The sequence below is a fragment of the Salvelinus fontinalis genome, chromosome 5 (assembly GCF_029448725.1).
Source record: "Salvelinus fontinalis isolate EN_2023a chromosome 5, ASM2944872v1, whole genome shotgun sequence".
Lineage (NCBI taxonomy): Eukaryota > Metazoa > Chordata > Actinopteri > Salmoniformes > Salmonidae > Salvelinus > Salvelinus fontinalis.
The window spans coordinates 58,678,002-58,703,358 of record NC_074669.1 but is presented as its reverse complement, the minus strand read 5'-3'; the positions used below and the strand labels follow the sequence as shown (position 1 = coordinate 58,703,358).

The window sequence follows — 25,357 nt, the reverse complement described above, 5'->3', positions numbered from 1 at the left end:
AGGTCTGTGAGGGTAGTCTATATACAGTAGGTCTGTGAGGGTAGTCTAAATACAGTAGGTCTGTGAGGGTTATTCTATATACAGTAGGTCTTTCAAGGGTAGTCTAAATACAGTAGGTTTGTGAGGGTAGTCTATATACAGTAGGTCTGTGAGGGTAGTCTAAATACAGTAGGTCTGTGAGGGTAGTCTATATACAGTAGGTCTGTGAGGGTAGTCTAAATACAGTAGGTCTGTGAGGGTAGTCTATATACAGTAGATCTGTGAGGGTAGTCTAAATACAGTAGGTCTGTGAGGGTAGTCTATATACAGTAGATCTGTGAGGGTAGTCTAAATACAGTAGGTCTGTGAGGGTAGTCTATATACAGTAGGTCTGTTAGGGTAGTCTATATACAGTAGGTCTGTGAGGGTAGTCTAAATACAGTAGGTCTGTGAGGGTAGTCTATATACAGTAGGTCTGTGAGGGTAGTGTATATACATCCATACACACAGGGCCCTACTGTAGGTACTATACAACATATGAGGATAAACCCTTTGTTGTCCTATTGATCTCCCATTAACCGTTCCTCTCATTACTGTAACCCCCACCACACACACACCAGCGATACTTCCACTAGCTCAGCAACATTCCCCCTCCTCTCACTGTGTCCCAAATGGCACCCTGTTCTCTATAGGGCACTACTAGGACTCTGGTCAAAAGTAGTACACTATATAGGGAATTGGTTGCCATTAGCGACTAACCCTCAGTCTCCACCTGGGCTTAACAACACAAACCCTAATGGAGGCTATGGAACAACACAAAACCTCTCTTCTCCCTTTTCTGTACAGCCTGTCAATCTCAATGACATCACAATCAGATTCTATAATTTGATCATCGATGCGGTAAAGGAGTCAATGGAATGCAGACGTTCAATTGACCGGAATGCAGACGTTCCATTGATCGGAATGCAGACGTTCCATTGATCGGAATGCAGACGTTCCATTGATCGGAATGCAGACGTTCCATTGATCGGAATGCAGACGTTCCATTGACCGGAATGCAGACGTTCCATGGACCGGAATGCAGACGTTCCATTGACCGGAATGCAGACGTTCCATTGACCGGAATAAAGACGTTCCATTGACCGGAATGCAGACGTTCCATTGACCGGAATGCAGACGTTCCATTGACCGGAATGCAGACGTTCCATTGACCGGAATGCAGACGTTCCATTGACCGGAATGCAGACGTTCCATGGACCGGAATGCAGACGTTCCATGGACCGGAATGCAGACGTTCCATGGACCGGAATGCAGACGTTCCATGGACCGGAATGCAGACGTTCCATTGACCTGAATGCAGACGTTCCATTGACCGGAATGCAGACGTTCCATTGACCGGAATGCAGACGTTCCATTGACCGGAATGCATACGTTCCTCCCTCTTCTCTCACCCATCATTCCTAGTTTCTCCTGGCATCTTTCACTGTCTTTCCTCCTCTGTGGACCCCATCAAATCCCTCCCTCGACAAAATCATGCATCCCATCACACCAGCCCCTCAAACACAGCCCTGAGTGAGAGATGCACAGGGGGATGAGAGGACAAGGACGAAGAGGAGGGTCCCAGGTTTCTGGAGAGGTAAATGGGGTCTGAGATGATACATGTTCTCCTTAAGGCCCAACGGTCCACCTCCTCCTCCAGGGTAAAGAAGGGACACTCAGACCCCACCTTACCCAGGCTCGTGGGCACAACCCTATGCCTTGACGCTGCCATCGCCCCCCTGACCCTCCAGGCCCTACAGAGCCAACTGTGCCTCTCCTGGAGGGGAGAGCTGGATGGGACCACCACCAAAGAGGCTGAGGGGACTCAGGACAGAGCAGAGTGTCTGAACAAGCCAGATAGGCTGGACAAGCCCAGAACGGAGCATCGCAACTGGAGTTTAGATACTGATGGTGAGGGTGATGAGGACCAGGGTGAAAACCAGGGTGAGAACCAGGAGGGGGGTCTGGCTCTGAGGGTGATCCAGAGCCTGAGTCAGGCCCTGGGGTGGATCAGGGAGGCGGAGGGGTACCTCATCCACCCAGACTATGATGCTCTGGAGGATGTCGTTGGATCCTGCACCTGATGGAGTAATGACTAGCAAGACTGCCAGGATCTCAGTTTAGCAAAGGATGATTGGTCAAAAGACTGCCACCTGAATTCAACAGCATAACTATTTGGTCTGATTTCTGCCACCCAACCAACCACATTATTAAATCAAATCTTCACGTGACTCTGAAACCATATGTTGTTTTCTTTCCCTTGCTGTTTTTCTCACCAGATGTTGATTGTTAAGTTAATCTGTCCAGCGGTCCCAAGCTCATGACAGCACAATGTAGTCCTATGTCAGGGTTATGATAGCTCTATGTCATGTTTATGTAGCCTACCTGGGGTGACGTCCTGCACCAGTATGGGTGTCTGAGGGGTCAGGGTGAGTCCATGAGTATTGAGGAGGGGGTCTCGTAGGATCTGGACGGTCAGTCTAACCGGGTAGTTGTTCTTCTGGTCCTGACCGCTAGATTCTCCCCCCGCAGCCGCCTTCCCATCTACCAGGATACGCTCTCTGATTGGGGTAGAGACCAGGTATCAGCCCGAATCAGAGGACAAGGTAGCAGACAATCAGAATAAACAAGGAAACACTTCATCATAATAGTCTCCAACAGATTATGTCCAATATTGCCTTGAATAACCAGGCCTAACCCAAACAAAACCATTTAGACAAACCCATTACTAGCCCCCAGGCCTAACCCAAGCAAAACCATTTAGACAACCCCATTACCAGCTCCCTGGCTAACCCAGTCAAACCCAAACTAGTCGGGCCTAATGCCAAAGCTAACCCTGTTACGTGGCTGGCCTGGTTAGTACTAACCTGCTGCTGGAATCCCTGGAGCGTCGTAGCCATCGCCCCACCACCTGCTCCACCCGACTGGTCCTGCGGGACGGGGAGCGGCTTCTGTCCCGCTCCTCCATTTAACTACAGACAGGGGTTAAAGGTCAGAGGCCAAGGAAGAGAGCAGGGGTTCAAATAAAGATGAACATTGTGACTATTGTTCCATTGCCTCCATTAGAGATATGCACGCAGACATGTCATAACTTTCAATGAGCAACATTTTCTGTATGGCCTAGGGATGTTTGACTGGGAGGGTGTGTCCTCTATCTCTGATTCAGACCTTTAAATGTTGCACCTCTCTGTTTAACTCTGTTGCAGATCAGCATGCCCCATATGAAAAACCAAGGGTTAAAGACAGCTCTAATCCATGGTTCACGCATTAATTGTCTGAAAGATTTCACGAAAGAGTGGCTTTGCGTGTTTTCCTTCACTAAGATGATTACACATTTTTAGGTTGCACCTGGACTCACGTTAGTTGAGCACCCTCTACTTCTGTCCAAAGAATGGTTTCTGAAAAATCCTTCATTCCATTTATTCTAAACAGATATTAGAGAATGATGCACTTCCAGCCACTCACTCTTTGTTTTAAATTAGACATTATTTATATCAATGATGTATTAAGTGACTTGCAAAAAATAGATGTAAACAAATCAACAGGATCTGATTCACTTGATCCCTTTCTACTGCAGCTTTCTGCCGTCCTCAACCTTTGACCCATATGTTTTATTTAATAATCTCCCTGAGATCAGGAAGGCGGCGCATGTCCTCCCCTTTTACAAAAGTGGGGATCCTTCTGACCTAGATAACTACCGGACAGTATCTAAACTATCTTGCCTTGCAAAAAATATTAGAATCACTGGCACCTTTCAGCTAAGAACTTTTTTTAAACTTCAAACTACACACAGTGGCCAGTTTAGGTACACCACCCTGTTCACAAAAATGGATGGCTCCTACAGACAGTGGCCAGTTTAGGTACACCACCCTGTTCACAAAAATGGATCGCTCCTACAGACAGTGGCCAGTTTAGGTACACCACCCTGTTCACAAAAATGGATCGCTCCTACAGACAGTGGCCAGTTTAGGTACATCACCCTGTTCACAAAAATGGATCGCTCCTACAGACAGTGACTCACGTGGCCGTGGCTTGCTAAATAAAGCAGGCAGACAGGCATCGAGGCATTCAGTTACTGTTCAATTGAACGTTAGAATGGTCAAAACGTGTGACCTAAGCAACTTTGAGCGTGGTATGACCACCGGTTCCAGGCACGGCAGTTCCAGTATCTCAGAAACGGCCGTCCTCCTGTGTTTTTCAAGCACGACAGTGTCTAGGGTTTACAGAGAATGGTGAGACAAACAAAATATATCCAGTCCTGTGGGCGAAAACAGCTCGTTGACGACATGGGTCGAAGGAAAATGGTAAGAACCGCGCTAGTAGGCAGTCCACAAACGGATAAATAACGGTGCAGTACAACAGTCGGCGATACTTGTCACGGAAGGGCAGCAGACGACCACACCGGGTTCCACTACTATCAGCTACAAACAAGAAGAAATGGCTCCTGCAGGCACGCAATCACCAACACTGGACAATTAAGGAATGGAAATACACTGCCTTGTCCGATGAATCCTGGTTCCTGTTGCGTCATGCTGATCCTGCCTGGGGTCAACAGTACAGGCTGGTGGTGGTGGTGTAATGGTGCCTGGTGTCAACAGTACAGGCTGGAGGCGGTGGTGTAATGGTGCCTGGGGTCAACGGTACAGGCTGGAGGCGGTGGTGTAATGGTGCCTGGGGTCAACGGTACAGGCTGGAGGCGGTGGTGTAATGGTGCCTGGGGTCAACAGTACAGGCTGGAGGCGGTGGTGTAATGGTGCCTGGGGTCAACAGTACAGGCTGGAGGCGGTGGTGTAATGGTGCCTGGGGTCAACGGTACAGGCTGGAGGTGGTGGTGTAATGGTGCCTGGGGTCAACGGTACAGGCTGGAGGCGGTGGCGTAATGGTGCCTGGTGTCAACAGTACAGGCTGGAGGCGGTGGTGTAATGGTGCCTGGGGTCAACGGTACAGGCTGGAGGCGGTGGTGTAATGGTGCCTGGGGTCAACGGTACAGGCTGGTGGAAGTGGTGTAATGGTGCCTGGGGTCAACGGTACAGGCTGGTGGCGGTGGTGTAATGGTGCCTGGGGTCAAAAGTACAGGCTGGTGGAAGTGGTTAATGATGCCTGGGGTCAACAGTACAGGCTGGTGGTGGTGGTGTAATGGTGCCTGGGGTCAACAGTACAGGCTGGTGGTGGTGGTGTAATGGTGTGGGGAATGTTTTCCTTGCACACGTTAGGTCCTTTGATACCAACTGAACAATGTCTCCATGCCACAAAGAATGGCTCCATGCCACAAAGACGTGTGCTAGGAAAACATTCCCCACACCATTACACCACCGCCACCAGCCTGTACCGTTGACCCCAGGCACCATTACACCACTTCCACCGTCTGGTTATTATATCTTGTTGTTCTATCTAGTTATTCCATCTGGTTATTCCATCTGGTTATTCCATCTGGTTATTCCATCTGATTATTCTATCTGATTATTATATCTGGTTGTTCTATCTAGTTATTCCATCTTGTTGTTCTATCTTGTAGATTTATATTTTATTAATTTGATTTATTTTCTGTCCTCAGGGCACCATTGGAAATGAAACCTTGGTCTCAATTGGGCTCCTCTGAATAAATAAAAGTTCACAAACACACACACACACACACACACACACACACACACACACACACACACACACACACACACACACACACACACACACACACACACACACACACACACACACATACATACATATATTATTCAGGAGAGTGCTGTATGTGGTTTTGGGGGACCAGAGATGATGTCACTAGGGATTGTGACGCTCTAATTGGTCTGTAGACCAGACCGGCTGCGATTGGCTGATAATCTACATGTGGTGCGCATAATGTCAATTGATCTCAAATAATATGGCTCCTAATTGCCAATCTCAGCTGTGGTGTCTCTTTTAAATGGGTCTCCAGTGGTTCAGTTGTGTGAGGAGGGAATCATCTCAAATGGATCCTGACAGACCATGTTGGACATGTGGTTGTAATGGATAGTGGTTCCGTCCCAAATGGCACCCTATTCCAATGGTTGGCCTGGCAACCCTTAAACCTCCCCGGCAACAGAAAGAAAACATGGGTGGGTGAGTGGGTGAGTGAGTGAATCAAAAATGGATAGATGGATGGTTGGATGAATTATGAAGACAGTAGCATGTTTCTAAGGCCCTGGTCATAAATAGTGTCCTATATATATATGGTGCCATTTGGGACACAGACTAGTTCTGAGACTCCCAGCTGGTAGGAAACAACAGACATTACTGATGATGGAACACACACATTACTGATGATGGGGCATTAACAACATCCATTAGACTAGAGAGGGAGGGAGGGAGGGAGGGAGGGAGGGAGGGAGGGAGGGAGGGAGGGAGGGGGGGAGGGAGGGAGGGAGGGAGGGAGGGAGGGAGGGAGGGAGGGAGGGTTGATACTATAAGGTACTGTAGATCAGAAGAAGAGGAGTGAGACAGAGGTTAAAAGAGAGAGTGAGAGATCAAAGCAGAGAGAAAAAGTGGAGGAGGTAGAGGACCGGCAGAGAGAGAGATATGAAGAGAGAGAGAGTGAATGACAGAGAGAGATATATGAAGAGAGAGACTGAATGACAGAGAGAGAGATATGAAGAGAGATATATGAAAAGAGAGAGTGAATGACAGAGAGAGAGATATGAAGAGAGAGACTGAATGACAGAGAGAGATATATGAAGAGAGAGAGAGTGAATGACAGAGAGAGAGATATGAAGAGAGAGACTGAATGACAGAGAGAGATATATGAAGAGAGAGAGTGAATGACAGAGAGAGATATATGAAGAGAGAGACTGAATGACAGAGAGAGATATATGAAGAGAGAGAGTGCATGACAGAGAGAGATATATGAAGAGAGAGAGTGAATGACAGAGAGAGATATATGAAGAGAGAGACTGAATGACAGAGAGAGATATATGAAGAGAGATATATGAAGAGAGAGAGTGAATGACAGAGAGAGAGATATGAAGAGAGAGAGTGCATGACAGAGAGAGATATATGAAGAGAGAGACTGAATGACAGAGAGAGATATATGAAGAGAGAGAGAGTGAATGACAGAGAGAGATATGAAGAGAGAGACTGAATGACAGAGAGAGATATATGAAGAGAGAGAGTGCATGACAGAGAGAGATATATGAAGAGAGAGAGTGAATGACAGAGAGAGATATATGAAGAGAGAGACTGAATGACAGAGAGATATATGAAGAGAGATATATGAAGAGAGAGAGTGAATGACAGAGAGAGAGATATGAAGAGAGAGAGTGCATGACAGAGAGAGATATATGAAGAGAGAGACTGAATGACAGAGAGAGATATATGAAGAGAGAGAGAGTGAATGACAGAGAGAGAGATATGAAGAGAGAGACTGAATGACAGAGAGAGATATATGAAGAGAGAGAGTGAATGACAGAGAGAGAGATATGAAGAGAGAGAGTGCATGACAGAGAGAGATATATGAAGAGAGAGACTGAATGACAGAGAGAGATATATGAAGAGAGAGAGAGTGAATGACAGAGAGAGATATGAAGAGAGAGACTGAATGACAGAGAGAGATATATGAAGAGAGAGAGTGAATGACAGAGAGAGATATATGAAGAGAGAGAGTGCATGACAGAGAGAGATATATGAAGAGAGAGACTGAATGACAGAGAGAGATATATGAAGAGAGAGAGTGAATGACAGAGAGAGAGATATGAAGAGAGAGAGAGTGAATGACAGAGAGAGATATATGAAGAGAGATATATGAAGAGAGAGAGTGAATGACAGAGAGAGATATCGTTACACCCTGATCTGTTTCACTTGTCTTTGTGATTGCCTCCACCCCATTCCAGGTGTCGTCAGTCTTCCTCATTATCTCCTGTGTATTTATACCCGTGTTCTCTGTTGGTCTGTTGCCACTTTATTTTGTTTCGACAAGCCTACCAGCGTTTTCCCCTCTGTTCCTGTGTCTCGATTGTTCCTGTTTTCTAGTTTCCCGGTATTGACCTTTTCTGCCTGCCCTGACCCTGAGCCTGCCTGCCTGACCACTCTGCCTGCCCTGACCCTGAGCCTGCCTGCCTGACCACTCTGCCTGCCCTGACCCTGAGCCTGCCTGACCACTCTGCCTGCCCTGACTCTGAGCCTGCCTTCCTGACCACTCTGCCTGCCCTGACTCTGAGCCTGCCTGCCTGACCACTCTGCCTGCCCTGACCCTGACTGCCTGCCTGACCACTCTGCCTGCCCTGACTCTGAGCCTGCCTGCCTGACCACTCTGCCTGACCCTGAGCCTGCCTGCCTGACCACTCTGCCTGCCCTGACTCTGAGCCTGCCTTCCTGACCACTCTGCCTGCCCTGACTCTGAGCCTGCCTTCCTGACCACTCTGCCTGCCCTGACTCTGAGCCTGCCTGCCTGACCACTCTGCCTGCCCTGACCCTGACTGCCTGCCTGACCACTCTGCCTGCCCTGACTCTGAGCCTGCCTGCCTGACCACTCTGCCTGACCCTGACCCTGAGCCTGCCTGCCTGACCACTCTGCCTGCCCTGACTCTGAGCCTGCCTTCCTGACCACTCTGCCTGCCCTGACTCTGAGCCTGCCTTCCTGACCACTCTGCCTGCCCTGACTCTGAGCCTGCCTGCCTGACCACTCTGCCTGCCCTGACCCTGTCTGTCTGTACCTTTGACCGATCTATCTGGATTACTGACCCCTGCCTGCATTGACCGGTCTTTTGCCTGCCCCTGTTGGAATAATAAACTGTTGTTAATTCGACGTTGTCTGCATCTGGGTCTCACCTGAAACCTGATAGATGTATGAAGAGAGATAGTGAATGACAGAGAGAGATATATGAAGAGAGATAGTGAATGACAGAGAGAGATATATGAAGAGAGATAGTGAATGACAGAGAGAGATATATGAAAAGAGATAGTGAATGACAGAGAGAGATATATGAAAAGAGATAGTGAATGACAGAGAGAGATATATGAAAAGAGATATTGAATGACAGAGAGAGATATATGAAGACATATACTGTATGAAGAGATATAGTCATTGACAGACAGATATATATGAAGAGATATAGTGAATGACAGAGAGAGATGTATGAAGAGAGATAGTGAATGACAGAGAGAGATATATGAAGAGAGATAGTGAATGACAGCGAAAGACATATTAAGAGAGAGAGTGAGAGAGAGAGTGAGAGAGACAGAGACAGAGAACGAGAGAGAGAGAGAGAGAGTGTAATGTTTACTGTACATTATTTTATTGTTTATTTTACTTTTGTTTATTATCTATTTCACCTGCTTTGGCAATGTTAACATATGTCTCCCATGCCATTAAAGCCCCTTGAATTGAATTGAATTGAAAGAGAGAGAGAGAAAGAAAGAAAGACAGAGAGAGTATCCTCCGTGTACACCGTAAAACACCAAATAATGCATGCAGAGCAGGATTAGGCCGATACCCACTAATTATCAAAATCCAGAAAAGAGACGTTAAATTCTACAACCACCTAAAAGGAAACGATTCCCAAACCTTCCATAACAAAGCCATCACCTACAGAGAGATGAACCTGGAGAAGAGTCCCCTAAGCAAGCTGGTCCTAGGGCTCTGTTCACAAACACAAACACACCCCACAGAGCCCCAGGACAACAGCACAGTTAGACCCAACCAAATCATGAGAAAACAAAAAGATAATTACTTGACACATTGGAAAGAAATAACAAAACAACACAGAAAACTAGAATGCTATTTATCCCTGAACAGAGAGTACACAGTGGCAGAATACCTGACCACTGGGACTGACCCTAAACAGAGAGTACACAGTGGCAGAATACCTGACCACTGTGACTGACCCTAAACAGAGAGTACACAGTGGCAGAATACCTGACCACTGTCACTGACCCTAAACAGAGAGTACACAGTGGCAGAATACCTGACCACTGGGACTGACCCAAACTTAAGAAAAGCTTTGATTATGTACAGACTCAGTGAGTTAGCCTTGCTATTGAGAAAGGCCGCCGTAGGCAGACCTGGCTCTCAAGAGAAGACAGGCTATGTGCACACTGCCCACAAAATGAGATGGAAACTGAGCTGCCTTTCCTAACCTCCTGCTAAATGTATGACCATATTAGAGACACATATTTCCCTCGGATAACACAGATCCATAAAGAATTTGAAAACAAATCCAATTTTGATAAACTCCCATATCTATTGGGTGAAATACCAGTGTGACATCACAGCAGCAAGATTTGGGACCTCTTGTCACAAGAAAAGGGCAACCAGTGAAGAACAAATGCAATTGTAAATAAAACCCATATTTATTTATTTTCCCTTTTTCCTTTAACTATTTACACATTGATACAACACTGCATATAGACGTAATATGATATTTGAAATGGGTTTGTTATTTGGAACTTTTGTATTTGTAATGTCTACTGTTCACTTTTTATTGTTTATTTCACTTTTGTTAATTATCTATTGCACTTGCTTTGGCAATGTTATTATATGTTTCCCATGCCAATAAAGCCCTTTAAATTGAATTGTGAATTGAGAGAGAGAGAGAGAGAGAGAGAGAGAGAGAGAGACAGAGAGACAGAGAGACAGAGAGACAGAGAGACAGAGAGACAGAGAGACAGAGACAGAGAGACAGAGACAGAGAGACAGAGAGAGAGACAGAGAGAGAGACACAAACAGACAGAGAGAAAGCAGTGTCTCCAGAGACTGTGTTGTCTACTATGAGTCATGGTCACATTAGCCCTCAATCTGTCCGTCTGTCTGTTTTGTTTGTCCATCTCAAGTTACACTCACACTCACTCACTCACTCACACACTCACACACTCACACACACACACACACACACACACACACACACACACACACACACACACACACACACACACACACACACACACACACAGGAAGGGGGGAACGATCTCTATAGGTGCAGGAACCAATCCAGACCAAAGTAAACCTTACTGAATCACACCAGGGCCTGTCATCACAAAGCATTTCAGAGTAGGACTGTTGATCTAGGATCAGGTCTCCCCTGTCCATGTTGTAATCTCATTCATTCTGATCTAGGATCAGGTCTCCCCTGTCCATGTTGTAATCTCATTCATTCTGATCTAGGATCAGGTCTCCCCTGTCCATGTTGTAATCTCATTCATTCTGATCTAGGATCAGGTCTCCCCTGTCCATGTTGTAATCTCATTCATTCTGATCTAGGAGCAGGTCTCCCCTGTCCATGTTGTAATCTCATTCATTCTGATCTAGGATCAGGTCTCCCCTGTCCATGTTGTAATCTCATTCATTCTGATCTAGGAGCAGGTCTCCCCTGTCCATGTTGTAATCTCATTCATTCTGATCTAGGAGCAGGTCTCCCCTGTCCATGTTGTAATCTCATTCACGATGATTTACAAGTCCAACTGATCCTAGACCAGCACTCCTACTCTGAGACTTTGTGATTACAGGACCAGACCTAAACAGAACCATACTAGGTTAGACCAGACTAACAGAACCAGACCAGGCTAGACCAGGATAAACCTGAAACAATGACACTTGTACACCCTGATCTGTTTCACCTGTCTTTGTGTTTGTTTCCACCCCCTCCAGGTGTCTCCATCTCCCCTCATTATCCCCAGTGTATTTATGCCTGTGTTTCTGTTTGTCTGTTATCAGTTTATCTTGTCATGTCAGGTGCATTCCCATTTTCCTGTTTCTCAAGCGTTTGTTTCCCGGTTCTGACCATTCTGCCTTCCCTGACCGACTGGGCTACTGGTTCTATCATAGGTTGGAGCCCATTCTGCCTTCCCTGACCGACTGGGCTACTGGTTCTATCATGGGTTGGAGCCCATTCTACCTTCCCTGACCGACTGGGCTACTGGTTCTATCATAGGTTGGAGCCCATTCTGCCTTCCCTGACCGACTGGGCTACTGGTTCTATCATGGGTTGGAGCCCGTTCCGCCTTCCCTGACCGACTGGGCTACTGGTTCTATCATGGGTTGGAGCCCGTTCTGCCTTCCCTGACCGACTGGGCTACTGGTTCTATCATGGGTTGGAGCCCGTTCTGCCTTCCCTGACCGACTGGGCTACTGGTTCTATCATAGGTTGGAGCCCGTTCTGCCTTCCCTGACCGACTGGGCTACTGGTTCTATCATGGGTTGGAGCCCGTTCTGCCTTCCCTGACCGACTGGGCTACTGGTTCTATCATAGGTTGGAGCCCGTTCTGCCTTCCCTGACCGACTGGGCTACTGGTTCTATCATGGGTTGGAGCCCGTTCTGCCTTCCCTGACCGACTGGGCTACTGGTTCTATCATGGGTTGGAGCCCGTTCTGCCTTCCCTGACCGACTGGGCTACTGGTTCTATCATGGGTTGGAGCCCGTTCCGCCTTCCCTGACCGACTGGGCTACTGGTTCTATCATGGGTTGGAGCCCGTTCCGCCTTCCCTGACCGACTGGGCTACTGGTTCTATCATGGGTTGGATCCCATTCTGCCTTCCCTGACCGACTGGGCTACTGGTTCTATCATGGGTTGGAGCCCGTTCTGCCTTCCCTGACCGACTGGGCTACTGGTTCTATCATGGGTTGGAGCCCGTTCTGCCTTCCCTGACCGACTGGGCTACTGGTTCTATCATGGGTTGGAGCCCATTCCGCCTTCCCTGACCGACTGGGATACTGGTTCTATCATGGGTTGGTGCCCGTTCGGCCTTCCCTGACCGACTGGGCTACTGGTTCTATCATGGGTTGGAGCCCGTTCTGCCTTCCCTGACCGACTGGGCTACTGGTTCTATCATGGGTTGGAGCCCGTTCCGCCTTCCCTGACCGACTGGGCTACTGGTTCTATCATGGGTTGGAGCCCGTTCTGCCTTCCCTGACCGACTGGGCTACTGGTTCTATCATGGGTTGGAGCCCATTCCGCCTTCCCTGACCGACTGGGCTACTGGTTCTATCATGGGTTGGAGCCCGTTCTGCCTTCCCTGACCGACTGGGCTACTGGTTCTATCATGGGTTGGAGCCCATTCTGCCTTCCCTGACCGACTGAGCTACTGGTTCTATCATGGGTTGGAGCCCATTCTGCCATGGACATTGTCTTAAGTCGGCCCAGCCTGGCCTGGGACGTCTTCTTGCAGGCTTGAGAGAAGCTCTCGGATCTCTCCGCCATTCCCGCGAAGTACCTGGACCTCCGGGAAGTCTTTAACAAGGCCAGGCGCTACGTCTCTCCCTCCGCATCGACCCTATGACCCTTGACCTTCTCCTGGGCGCTACACCCCCTCGGGGGGCTTTACTGCTGGAGACCAAGGCTGTGGAGGAGAACATTCAGAACTCTCTCGTTGCAGGGAGTATTCGTCCATCGGCCTCTCCCGCCGGCGCAGGGTTGTTCTTTGTGGAGAAGGACAAAACCCTGTATCGACTACAGGGACCTTAATGACTTCACGGTTCAAAAACGTCACCTTCTACCACTCATCTCCTCGGCTTTCGAACCTCTTCATGGAGCGACCATATTTTCATGGAGCGACCGTATTCTCTAAGTTGGACCTTCGGAACGGCCTACCATCTTGTTCGGGTACGGGAGGGAGATGAGTGTAAAACAGACTTTAACACAGCTAGCGGGCACTATGAGTATTTAGTTATGCCATTTGGATAAAAACGGTTAAACCGTCCCCCTGACTGACCAGCGCTGCTGTGGTGTTCTAGGTCCTGGTCAACGTTGTGCTCTGGGACATGCTGAATTGGTTCCTGTTTGTCTACCTCCACGACATCCTTTTCTTTTACCATTCAGCTCAAGAACACGTCCAACAAGCCCTTCAGCTTACCAAGAGATCTCGGACCTCAAACGTCGATTCACTCTGGCCCCCATCATAATCTATCTGGACCCGTCCCGTCAGTTTGTGGTGGAGGTCGACGCCTCGGATGTCGGAGTGGGGGCCGTCCTGTCCCAGCGTTCTGCCCCGGTCCAAAAGCTGCACCCCTGTGCTTTCCTCTCCCATTGTCTTACCCCTGCTGAGAGGAACTATGATGTGGGAAATCGACAACTCGTCGCCGTCAAGATGGCGTTGGAGGAGTGGAGGCACTGGTTGGAGGGGGCGGAACACCCATTCTTAGTGTGGCCTGACCATAATAATCTGGAATATCTCCACATTGCCAAGCGCCTCAACTCTAGGTAGGTTCGATGGGCCCTGTTATTCACCCGTTTCAATTTCACTTTCTCCTACTGCCGGGGGTCCAAGAAGCCTGACGCACTCTCACGGTTGTATTGCTCCGCTGCTACTCTGTCTGACCCCGAGACCTCCCTACCTCCTGTCTAGTGGCTGCAGTCTTCTGGGGTATAGAGAGCCTGGTCTGTAAGGCGCAGCGTTCCCAGCCGGAACCTGAGGGGTCTGGATAACCGGATGTTTGTCCCGGACTCTGCCAGTTCCCCAGTCCTGGAATGGGCACATTCCTCAAAACTGACCTGCCAGCCAGGCTCCCGTTGGATGACGCTTTTGGTGGCCTTCCAACCGCCCATTTTATTCCCCTTCCCAAGTTACTCTCAGCCAAGGAGACGGCTCAGCTCATGGTGCAGCACGTCTTCCGGATCCATGGACTTCCGGTTGACATGGTCTCCGATCGTTGTCCCCACTTCTCGTTCTGGAAGGCGTTCTGCACCCTCATTGGGTCGTCAGCCAGCCTGTCTTCTGGTTTCCACCCCATGCCAGTCGGAGCGAGCCAATCAGGACCTGGCGACAGCCATTCATTGCCTCGTCTCCACCAACCCCACCACATGGAGCCAGCAACTTGAACTTGAACTGCACTGTTGGTTAAGGGCTTGTAAGTATCGGCTCAGGCAGAGGGTATGGCTGCTCCCTGCTCCCTGCTATCGGCTCAGGCAGAGGGTATGGCTGCCCCCTGCTCCCTATTATCGGCTCAGGCAGAGGGTATGGCTGTCTCCTCGGGACCTGCCCCTCCGGGTGGACTCCTCGTTTCATCGCCCCTTGCCCATCTCTAAAGTACTTAGGCCCTCTGTTGTACCGCACCCTCCGTATACATCCCACAATTCACGTGTCTGGGATCAAACCTCTGTCTCCTGTTTCTGTTTGTCTGTTGCCAGTTTGTCTTGTCAGTTTTTACCAGCGTGATTTCCTGTTTTCTTGTTTCTCAAGTGTTTTTTCCCAAGTTTTCTCGGTTCTGACCATTCAGCCCTGACTCTGAGCTTTCTGCCGTCCTGTACCTGCCTGACTCTGACCTGACTACAAACCTCTGCCTGTCCTCGACCTGCCCTTTGTGTTATAATACATGTCAGGGTCATATCCTTAGTTGTGATAGCCTCACATTTGCCTGGTGTCTAACTATCCACCATTTGATTAATGGATATTTGGGATTTGTCTTCTTCAAAAGTAGATGATGAAAAACACTGAGTGAGGTTTCAGCTCATGCCAAACACTAAAACCACTCAACAACGTATTTAATCCAATACATTCTAGTCCCTTCTCATTAATAACATATCTTTTGTCGTTTATCATATTTGTTGTCTATTTATCAGAATGTATGACATAACACTGGTATCTAATCTCATTGTTGTCTATTCATCAGAATGTATGACAGAACACTGGTATCTAATCTCATTGTTGTCTATTCATCAGAATGTATGACAGAACACTGGTATCTAATCTCATTGTTGTCTATTCATCAGAATGTATGACAGAACACTGGTATCTAATCTCATTGTTGTCTATTCATCAGAATGTATGACAGAACACTGGTATCTAATCCCATTGTTGTCTAGTTATCAGAATGTATGACAGAACACTGGTATCTAATCTCATTGTTGTCTATTCATCAGAATGTATGACAGAACACTGGTATCTAATCTCATTGTTGTCTATTCATCAGAATGTATGACAGAACACTGGTATCTAATCTCATTGTTGTCTAGTTATCAGAATGTATGACAGAACACTGGTATCTAATCTCATTGTTGTCTATTCATCAGAATGTATGACAGAACACTGGTATCTAATCTCATTGTTGTCTATTCATCAGAATGTATGACAGAACACTGGTATCTAATCTCATTGTTGTCTATTCATCAGAATGTATGACAGAACACTGGTATCTAATCTCACTGTTGTCTATTTATCAGAATGTATGACAGAACACTGGTATCTAATCTCATTGTTGTCTATTTATCAGAATGTATGACAGAACACTGGTATCTAATCTCATTGTTGTCTATTTATCAGAATGTATGACAGAACACTGGTATCTAATCTCATTGTTGTCTATTCATCAGAATGTATGACAGAACACTGGTATCTAATCTCATTGTTGTCTACTACAGTGTTGTGAGGGAAGAGCCATTGAACAATAGACACAGCGTAGCAAAGCATTTCACTGTCAAGAAACAAGGGGGTGGAGTCATGTGAACACTTTTATTGCAGAGTACTGTCTCTCCCTGCCTTCATGTCTGTCAGTCTCATCCACCTAGCTCTTATTTCCCCAGTCTTTTCTTGATCAATCGTTCAACCAACCATCACTCACACTCTTTCTATTTATATTCCTCTATATATATATATATATTAGATAAGTAGAAACAATGGGAGGAGTCAGATTTCCTCTGACAGGGTAATACTGACACACACACTAGAGACTAATGGGGCTACAGCAGCACATGGATCCTACTCCACCATTCACTCTTTCTCCCTGCCTCACTCCTCTCCTCCTCTACCTCTCTCTTTTACTCCTTCGCCTCGTTCAACTTCTTCTTCATAGTTCTTTCACTTACAGCACGTTTATACATTCAAACTAAAACACGCCTCGGACAAATGGCATGTGCTTACACAACACACACACACAGATAATGAGATTACTGTGAGTGTGTCTGTGTGTTACTGCGTCACCGCACTGAGCCAGATTAGAGACAATCACCTCAGACCAACGTACAGCCTGATACACTAACACAGACACCCCTCCACTCTGTAACTGTCTCTGTCTGTTTGTTTCTCCGTTGCTCTCTCTCCTTCATTATTTCTCCCTCCACAAACATAGTTACCCTCCTCCCCCTCCACAAACACAGCTACCCTCCTCCCCCTCCACAAACACAGTTACCCTCCTCCCCCTCCACAAACACAGCTACCCTCCTCCCCCTCCACAAACACAGTTACCCTCCTCCCCCTTCACAAACACAGCTACCCTCCTCCCCCTCCACAAACACAGTTATCCTCCTCCCCCTCCACAAACACAGTTACCCTCCTCCCCCTCCACAAACACAGTTACCCTCCTCCCCCTCCACAAACACAGTTACCCTCCTCCCCCTCCACAAACACAGTTACCCTCCTACATTTACATTTACATTTAAGTCATTTAGCAGACGCTCTTATCCAGAGCGACTTACAAATTGGTGCATTCACCTTATGACTCCCCCTCCACAAACACAGTTACCCTCCCCCCCTCCACAAACACAGTTACCCTCCTCCCCCTCCACAAACACAGTTACCCTCCTCCCCCTCCACAAACACAGTTACCCTCCCCCCCTCCACAAACACAGCTACCCTCCTCCCCCTCCACAAACACAGTTACCCTCCTCCCCCTCCACAAACACAGTTACCCTCCTCCCCCTCCACAAACACAGTTACCCTCCTCCCCTCCACAAACACAGTTACCCTCCTCCCCTCCACAAACACAGTTACCCTCCACCCCTCCACAAACAGTTACCCTCCTCCCCTCCACAAACACAGTTACCCTCCTCCCCCTCCACAAACACAGTTACCCTCCTCCCCCTCCACAAACACAGTTACCCTCCTCCCCCTCCACAAACACAGTTACCCTCCTCCCCCTCCACAAACACAGTTACCCTCCTCCCCCTCCACAAACACAGTTACCCTCCTCCCCTCCACAAACACAGTTACCCTCCTCCCCCTCCACAAACACAGTTACCCTCCTCCCCCTCCACAAACACAGTTACCCTCCTCCCCCTCCACAAACACAGTTACCCTCCTCCCCCTCCACAAACACAGTTACCCTCCTCCCCCTCCACAAACACAGTTACCCTCCTCCCCCTCCACAAACACAGTTACCCTCCTCCCCCTCCACAAACACAGTTACCCTCCTCCCCCTCCACAAACACAGTTACCCTCCTCCCCCTCAACAAACACAGTTACCCTCCTCCCCCTCCACAAACACAGCTACCCTCCTCCCCCTCCACAAACACAGTTACCCTCCTCCCCCTCCACAAACACAGTTACCCTCCTCCCCCTCCACAAACACAGTTACCCTCCTCCCCCTCCACAAACACAGTTACCCTCCTCCCCCTCCACAAACACAGTTACCCTCCCCCCCTCCACAAACACAGTTACCCTCCCCCCCTCCACAAACACAGTTACCCTCCTCCCCCTCCACAAACACAGTTACCCTCCTCCCCCTCCACAAACACAGTTACCCTCCTCCCCCTCCACAAACACAGTTACCCTCCTCCCCCTCCACAAACACAGTTACCCTCCTCCCCCTCCACAAACACAGTTACCCTCCTCCCCCTCCACAAACACAGTTACCCTCCCCCCTCCACAAACACAGTTACCCTCCTCCCCTCCACAAATACAGTTACCCTCCTCCCCTCCACAAACACAGTTACCCTCCTCCCCCTCCACAAACACAGTTACCCTCCTCCCCCTCCACAAACACAGTTACCCTCCTCCCCCTCCACAAACACAGTTACCCTCCTCCCCCTCCACAAACACAGTTACCCTCCTCCCCTCCACAAACACAGCTACCCTCCTCCCCCTCCACAAACACAGTTACCCTCCTCCCCCTCCACAAACACAGTTACCCTCCTCCCCCTCTCACCTGTGCTCTGTCCTCTGTATCAGGGCTCCATCATAGTGTATCCCCAGTTACTCCCCTTCTCTGATCTCTCTCTGGACATCCTGGTGAGGAAGAGGAGGGTGCTGCTTCTTCATCTCCTGCTGATACAACACAACATGAATGATCGGCAGATAAATATTGAACAAACTATCAACTACAAATGTGTTGATATGTAACCTGTTGCTAGGGTTACAGTAAGGTTTAGAGTCAGGGTAAAGGTTAGGGTAATGGTTAAGGTTAGGGTTAATATAGTATTCGTATTATATTATAGCTAGTATAAAAGTCAGCTCTGGATAAATACTGTATATTCAGGCAGAAGAAACTCTAAATCTTCTTTAAAAGTGCTTTCCTCACCATCGTAAATAAGAATGCCCCTTTCAAAAAATGTTAAACTAAGAACAGATGTAGCCCTTGGTTCACTCCAGACTTGACTGCCCTCGACCAGCACAAACTCACCCTGTGGCGTACTGCACTCGCTTCGAATAGTCCCCGCGATATGCAACTTTTCGGAAAAGCCAGGAACCAATACACACAGTCAGTTAGGAAGGCAAAGGCTAGCTTTTTCAAACAGAAATGTGCATCCTGCAGCACTAATTCCAAAAGGTTCTGGGACTCTGTAAAGTCCATGGAGAATAAGAACACCTCCTCCCAGCTGCCCACTGCACTGAGGCTAGGAAACACTGTCACCACCGATAAATCCACAATAATTGAGAATTTCAATAAGCATTTCTCTACGGCTGGCCATGCTTTCCACCTGGCTTCCCCAACCCCGGCCAACAGCTCTGCACCCCCTGCAGCAACTTGCCCAGGCCCCCCTCCCTGCTTCTCCTTCACCCAAATCCAGACAGCTGATGTTCTGAAAGAGCTACAAAATCTGGATCCCAACAAATCAGCTGGGTTAGACAATCTGGACCCTCTCTTCCTAAAATTATCCGCCGCCATTGTTGCAACCACTATTACCAGTCTGTTCAACCTCTCTTTCATATCGTCTGAGATTCCAATAGATTGGAAAGCCTCCGCGGTCATCCCCCTCTTCAAAGGAGGAGACACTCTAGTCCCAAACTGTTACAGACTGTCACAACCTCCGCCGAAGTTGGTCCCTCTCCTTGTTCGGGCGGTGTTCGGCGGTCGACGTCACCGACCTTCTAGCCATTGCTGATCCATTTTTCATTTTCCATTAGTTTTGTCTTGTCTCACATCACACCTGGTTGAATCCCATCATTACATGTTGTGTATTTAACCCTCTGTTTTACCTCATGTCTTTGTCGGTGATTGTTCGTTGTATGTATTGGTGCTAAGTATGTTATGGTGTGTGACGGGTTTTGTATCCACTTTCTTTATTTTGTATGTGTTGGTTTTCGGAGTTTGTAAGCATTTATTAAATAACTCAGTTTATACCAAGCTCATTCTCCTGCGCCTGACTTCCCTGCCACCAGCACACACCCCATTACAGAATCACCAACTCTATTATGGAGTCAGCAGGACAAGGTACCCCGGCCATAGAGGTGGGGGAGCGCGTCCAGCAGCATGCAGCAATGCTCCACCATCTTGGCATCGCCATGGACCGCGTTGCCCAGACTATGGACCGCTGGGAGAGACAGGGAGTTCTTCCAGCGCCTCCACCAGCACAACCGGGGTCTCTCCCGAGCGTCCCGATTCCACCTGGTTCCAGTGGGATTCGTCTCTCCCTGCCCCAGGAGTACGACGGCGAGGCTGCGGGCTGCCGGGGGTTCCTACTTCAACTGGATCTATAGCTGGCCACCGTTCACCCGGCTCCATCGGACCGTGAGAGGGTGTCAACCCTCGTCTCGTGCCTCACAGGGAAAGTGGGCCAACGCCGTGTGGAGAGAGGGAGATGCGGCCGTTTCCGGGCAGTCTTCGACCGGGTGAATGCCTCTACCATCTGAGGCAGGAGACGAGGAGCGCCCAGGAGTTCGCACTAGAGTTTAGGACCCTGGCTGCCGGCGCGGGATGGAACAACAGGGCCCTGATCGATCATTACCGCTGCAGTCTGCGCGAGGGTGTCCGTCGGGAGCTGGCCTGCAGAGACACCACCCTCACATTTGACCAGCTGGTGGACCTGTCGCGAGAGTGCTCAGGTAGGTGTTTAGAGGTTTCCGTTGGTGCGCATTCCCCCTGAATATGCCGATTTGGCTCTCACCTTCTCCAAAAAGAAGGCAACTCAATTACCACCTCATCGATGGGCGATTGTGACGCTGCACTTCCCAGGAGTCACGTGTATCCCCTCTCACAGGCGGAGACGGAGGCTATGGAAACATGTGTCTCCGAATCCCTGCGTCAGGGGTACATTCGGTCCTTCATTTCACCCGTCTCCTCGAGTTTCTTTTTTGTGAAGAAGAAGGAGGGAGGTCTGCGTCTGTGAATTGACTACCGGGGTCTAAATCAGATCACGGTGAGGTATAGTTACCCGCTAGCGATCATAGGCACAGCGATAGAGTCAATGCACGGGGTGCGCTTCTTCACCAAACTAGTTCTCAGGAGCGCTCAAAACCTGGTGTGTATCCGAGAGGGAGACGAGTGGAAGATGGCTTTCAGTACCACCTCTGGGCACTATGAGTACCTCGTCATGCAGTACGGGTTGATGAATGCGCCCTCAGTCTTCCGAGCCTTTGTAGACGAGATTTTCCGGGACCTGCACGGGCAGGGTGTAGTGGTGTATATCGATGACATTCTGATATACTCCGCTACACGCGCCGAGCATGTGTCCCTGGTGCGCAGGGTGCTTGGTCGTCTGTTGGAGCATGACCTGTACGTCAAGGCTGAGAAATGTCTGTTCTTCCAACAGTCCATCTCCTTCCTAGGGTATCGCATTTCCACGTCAGGGGTGGAGATGGAGAGTGACCACATTGCAGCCATGCTTAATTGGCCGACTCCCACCACGGTAAAGGAGGTGCAGCGAATCTTAGGGTTTGCCAAATACTACCGGAGGTTTATCTGGAGTTTTGGTCAGGTAGCGGCTCCCATACCTCACTGCTGAATGGGGGCCCGGTGCGCTTGCAGTGGTCAGCTGAGGCGAACAGGGCTTTTAGGCACCTGAGGGCTCTGTTTACCTCGGCTCCTGTGTTGGCCCATCCGGATCCCTCTTTGACGTTCATAGTGGAGGTGGATGTGTCCGAGGCTGGGAAAGGAGCTGTGCTCTCTCAGCGCTCGGGTACGCCACCGAAGCTCCGCCCCTGTGCCTTCTTCTCAAAGAAGCTCACGACCGGCGGAGCGAAACCATGATGTGGGGGACCGGGAGCTGTTGGCTGTCGTCAAAGCCTTGAAGGCGTGGAGATTGGCTTGAGGAGGCTAGACACCCTTTTCTCATCTGGACTGACCACCGCAATCTGGAGTACATCCGGACGGCGAGGAGACCGAACCCTCGCCAGTTAAGGTGGGCCATGTTTTTCACCAGTTTTGTGTTTACCGTTTCCTACAGACCAGGCTCCCAGAACGTTAAGGCAGACACATTGTCCCGGCTGTATGATACAGAGGAGCGGCCCATGGATCCCACCACCATACTCCCCGCCTCCTGCCTGGTGGAGCCGGTAGTGTGGGAGCTGGACGCGGACATTGAACGGGCGTCACGTGCAGAGCCCGCTCCCCTCCAGTGTCCAGCTGGGCGTCTGTACGTTCCGTCCGCTGTCGGCTACCGGCTGATCCATTGGCCCCACACGTCACCCTCCTCTGGTCAGTCTGGGATCGGTCGGACAGTGCGCTGTCTTAGTGGGAAGTACTGGTGGCCCACTTTGGCGAAGGACGTGAGGGTATATGTTTATTCCTGCTCGGTGTGCGCCCAGTGTAAGGCTCCTAGGCACCTGCCCAGAGGTAAATTACAACCCTTATCCGTTATACAACGGCCGTGGTCGCACCTGTCGGTGGATTTCATAACCGATCTTCCACATTAAGCATCTCCAATCCAAAGTTAAATCTAGAATCGGCTTCCTATTTCGCAACAAAGCATCCTTCACTAATGCTGCGAAACATACCCTTCTAAAACTGACCATCCTACCGATCCTCGACTTCGGCGATGTCATTTACAAAATAGCCTCCGACACTCTACTCAACAAATTGGATGCAGTCTATGACAGTGCCATCCGTTTTGTCACCAAAGCCCCATATACTACCCACCACTGCAATCTGTATGCTCTCGTTGGCTGGTCCTCTTTACAAATGCGTCGCCAGACCCACTGGCTCCAGGTCATCTATAATTCTATGCTAGGTAAAGCTCCGCCTTATCTCAGTTCACTGGTAACGATAACAACACCCACCCGTAGCACGCGCTCCAGCAGGTATATTTCACTGGTCCTCCCCAAAGCCAATTCTTCCTTTGGTCGCCGTTCCTTCCAGTTCTCTGCTGCCAATGACTGTAACGATTTGAAAAAAATCACTGAAGTTGGAGACTCACATCTCCCTCACTAGCTTTAAGCTCCAGCTGTCAGAGCAGCTCACAGATCACTGCAGCTGTAAATAGCCCATCCAACCAACTACCTACCTCATCCCCATTTTTGTTTTTGTTTTTCTGTGAAAGTATTGGGAGAAATATGTTTCCTAAGGAACTAAATGCTGAATTATACTGTAGAAACAGACAGATAAGAGACAGATAAGAGAGATAAAAGACAGCGACAGACAGACAGACAGACAGACAGAGACAGACAGACAGACAGACAGACAGACAGACAGACAGACAGACAGACAGACAGATAAGAGAGACAAAAGACAGCGACAGACAGACAGACAGACAGACAGACAGACAGACAGATAAGAGAGACAAAAGACAGCGACAGACAGACAGACAGACAGACAGACAGACAGACAGATAAGAGAGATAAAAGACAGCGACAGACAGACAGACAGACAGACAGACAGACAGACAGACAGATAAGAGAGACAAAAGACAGCGACAGACAGACAGACAGACAGACAGACAGACAGATAAGAGAGATAAAAGACAGCGACAGACAGACAGACAGACAGACAGACAGACAGACAGACAGATAAGAGAGACAAAAGACAGCGACAGACAGACAGACAGACAGACAGACAGATAAGAGAGACAAAAGACAGCGACAGACAGACAGACAGACAGACAGACAGACAGACAGACAGATAAGAGAGATAAAAGACAGCGACAGACAGACAGACAGACAGACAGACAGACAGACAGACAGACAGACAGACAGACAGACAGACAGACAGACAGTGTTTAGTGGGCGGTGTTGAAATCCCAGGTGTCCAGTAGAGGATGTTGGTCCTTTATCAATGGCTAAGTCCCATATGGCGCCCTATTCCCTTCATACTGTAGTACACTACTGTCTATAGGGCTCTGGTCCTTCATACTGTAGTACACTACTGTCTATAGGGCTCTGGTCCTTCATATTGTAGTATACTACTGTCTATAGGGCTCTGGTCCTTCATACTGTAGTACACTACTGTCTATAGGGCTCTGGTCCATCATACTGTAGTACACTACTGTCTATAGGGCTCTGGTCCTTCATATTGTAGTATACTACTGTCTATAGGGCTCTGGTCCATCATACTGTAGTACACTACTGTCTATAGGACTCTGGTCCATCATACTGTAGTACACTACTGTCTATAGGGCTCTGGTCCTTCATACTGTAGTACACTACTGTCTATAGGGCTCTGGTCCATCATACTGTAGTACACTACTGTCTATAGGGCTCTGGTCCTTCATACTGTAGTACACTACTGTCTATAGGGCTCTGGTCCTTCATACTGTAGTACACTACTGTCTATAGGGCTCTGGTCCATCATACTGTAGTACACTACTGTCTATAGGGCTCTGGTCCTTCATATTGTAGTACACTACTGTCTATAGGGCTCTGGTCCTTCATACTGTAGTACACTACTGTCTATAGGGCTCTGGTCCTTCATACTGTAGTACACTACTGTCTATAGGGCTCTGGTCCTTCATACTGTAGTACACTACTGTCTATAGGGCTCTGGTCCTTCATACTGTAGTACACTACTGTCTATAGGGCTCTGGTCCTTCATACTGTAGTACACTACTGTCTATAGGGCTCTGGTCCTTCATACTGTAGTACACTACTGTCTATAGGGCTCTGGTCCTTCATACTGTAGTACACTACTGTCTATAGGGCTCTGGTCCATCATACTGTAGTACACTACTGTCTATAGGACTCTGGTCCTTCATACTGTAGTACACTACTGTCTATAGGGCTCTGGTCCATCATACTGTAGTACACTACTGTCTATAGGGCTCTGGTCCTTCATACTGTAGTACACTACTGTCTATAGGGCTCTGGTCCTTCATACTGTAGTATACTACTGTCTATAGGACTCTGGTCCTTCATACTGTAGTACACTACTGTCTATAGGGCTCTGGTCCTTCATACTGTAGTACACTACTGTCTATAGGGCTCTGGTCCTTCATACTGTAGTACACTACTGTCTATAGGGCTCTGGTCCTTCATACTGTAGTACACTACTGTCTATAGGGCTCTGGTCCTTCATATTGT

General features: G+C 48.7%; 1 protein-coding gene across 1 annotated transcript in view; it reads right to left on the bottom strand.

Moving 5' to 3' along the window:
• Nucleotides 1-25,357, bottom strand: part of LOC129856147 (uncharacterized) — a 97,515-nt gene that overhangs the window by 54,689 nt on the left and 17,469 nt on the right. Inside the window, exons 2-4 of the mRNA XM_055924252.1 lie at nt 18,837-18,952; nt 2,886-2,990; nt 2,404-2,579 (exon numbers count right to left, since the gene is read on the bottom strand). Coding sequence (XP_055780227.1) covers nt 2,404-2,579; nt 2,886-2,986 — 277 coding nt within the window. The 5' untranslated portion in view covers nt 2,987-2,990; nt 18,837-18,952. The remainder of the gene's footprint in view (nt 1-2,403; nt 2,580-2,885; nt 2,991-18,836; nt 18,953-25,357) is intronic.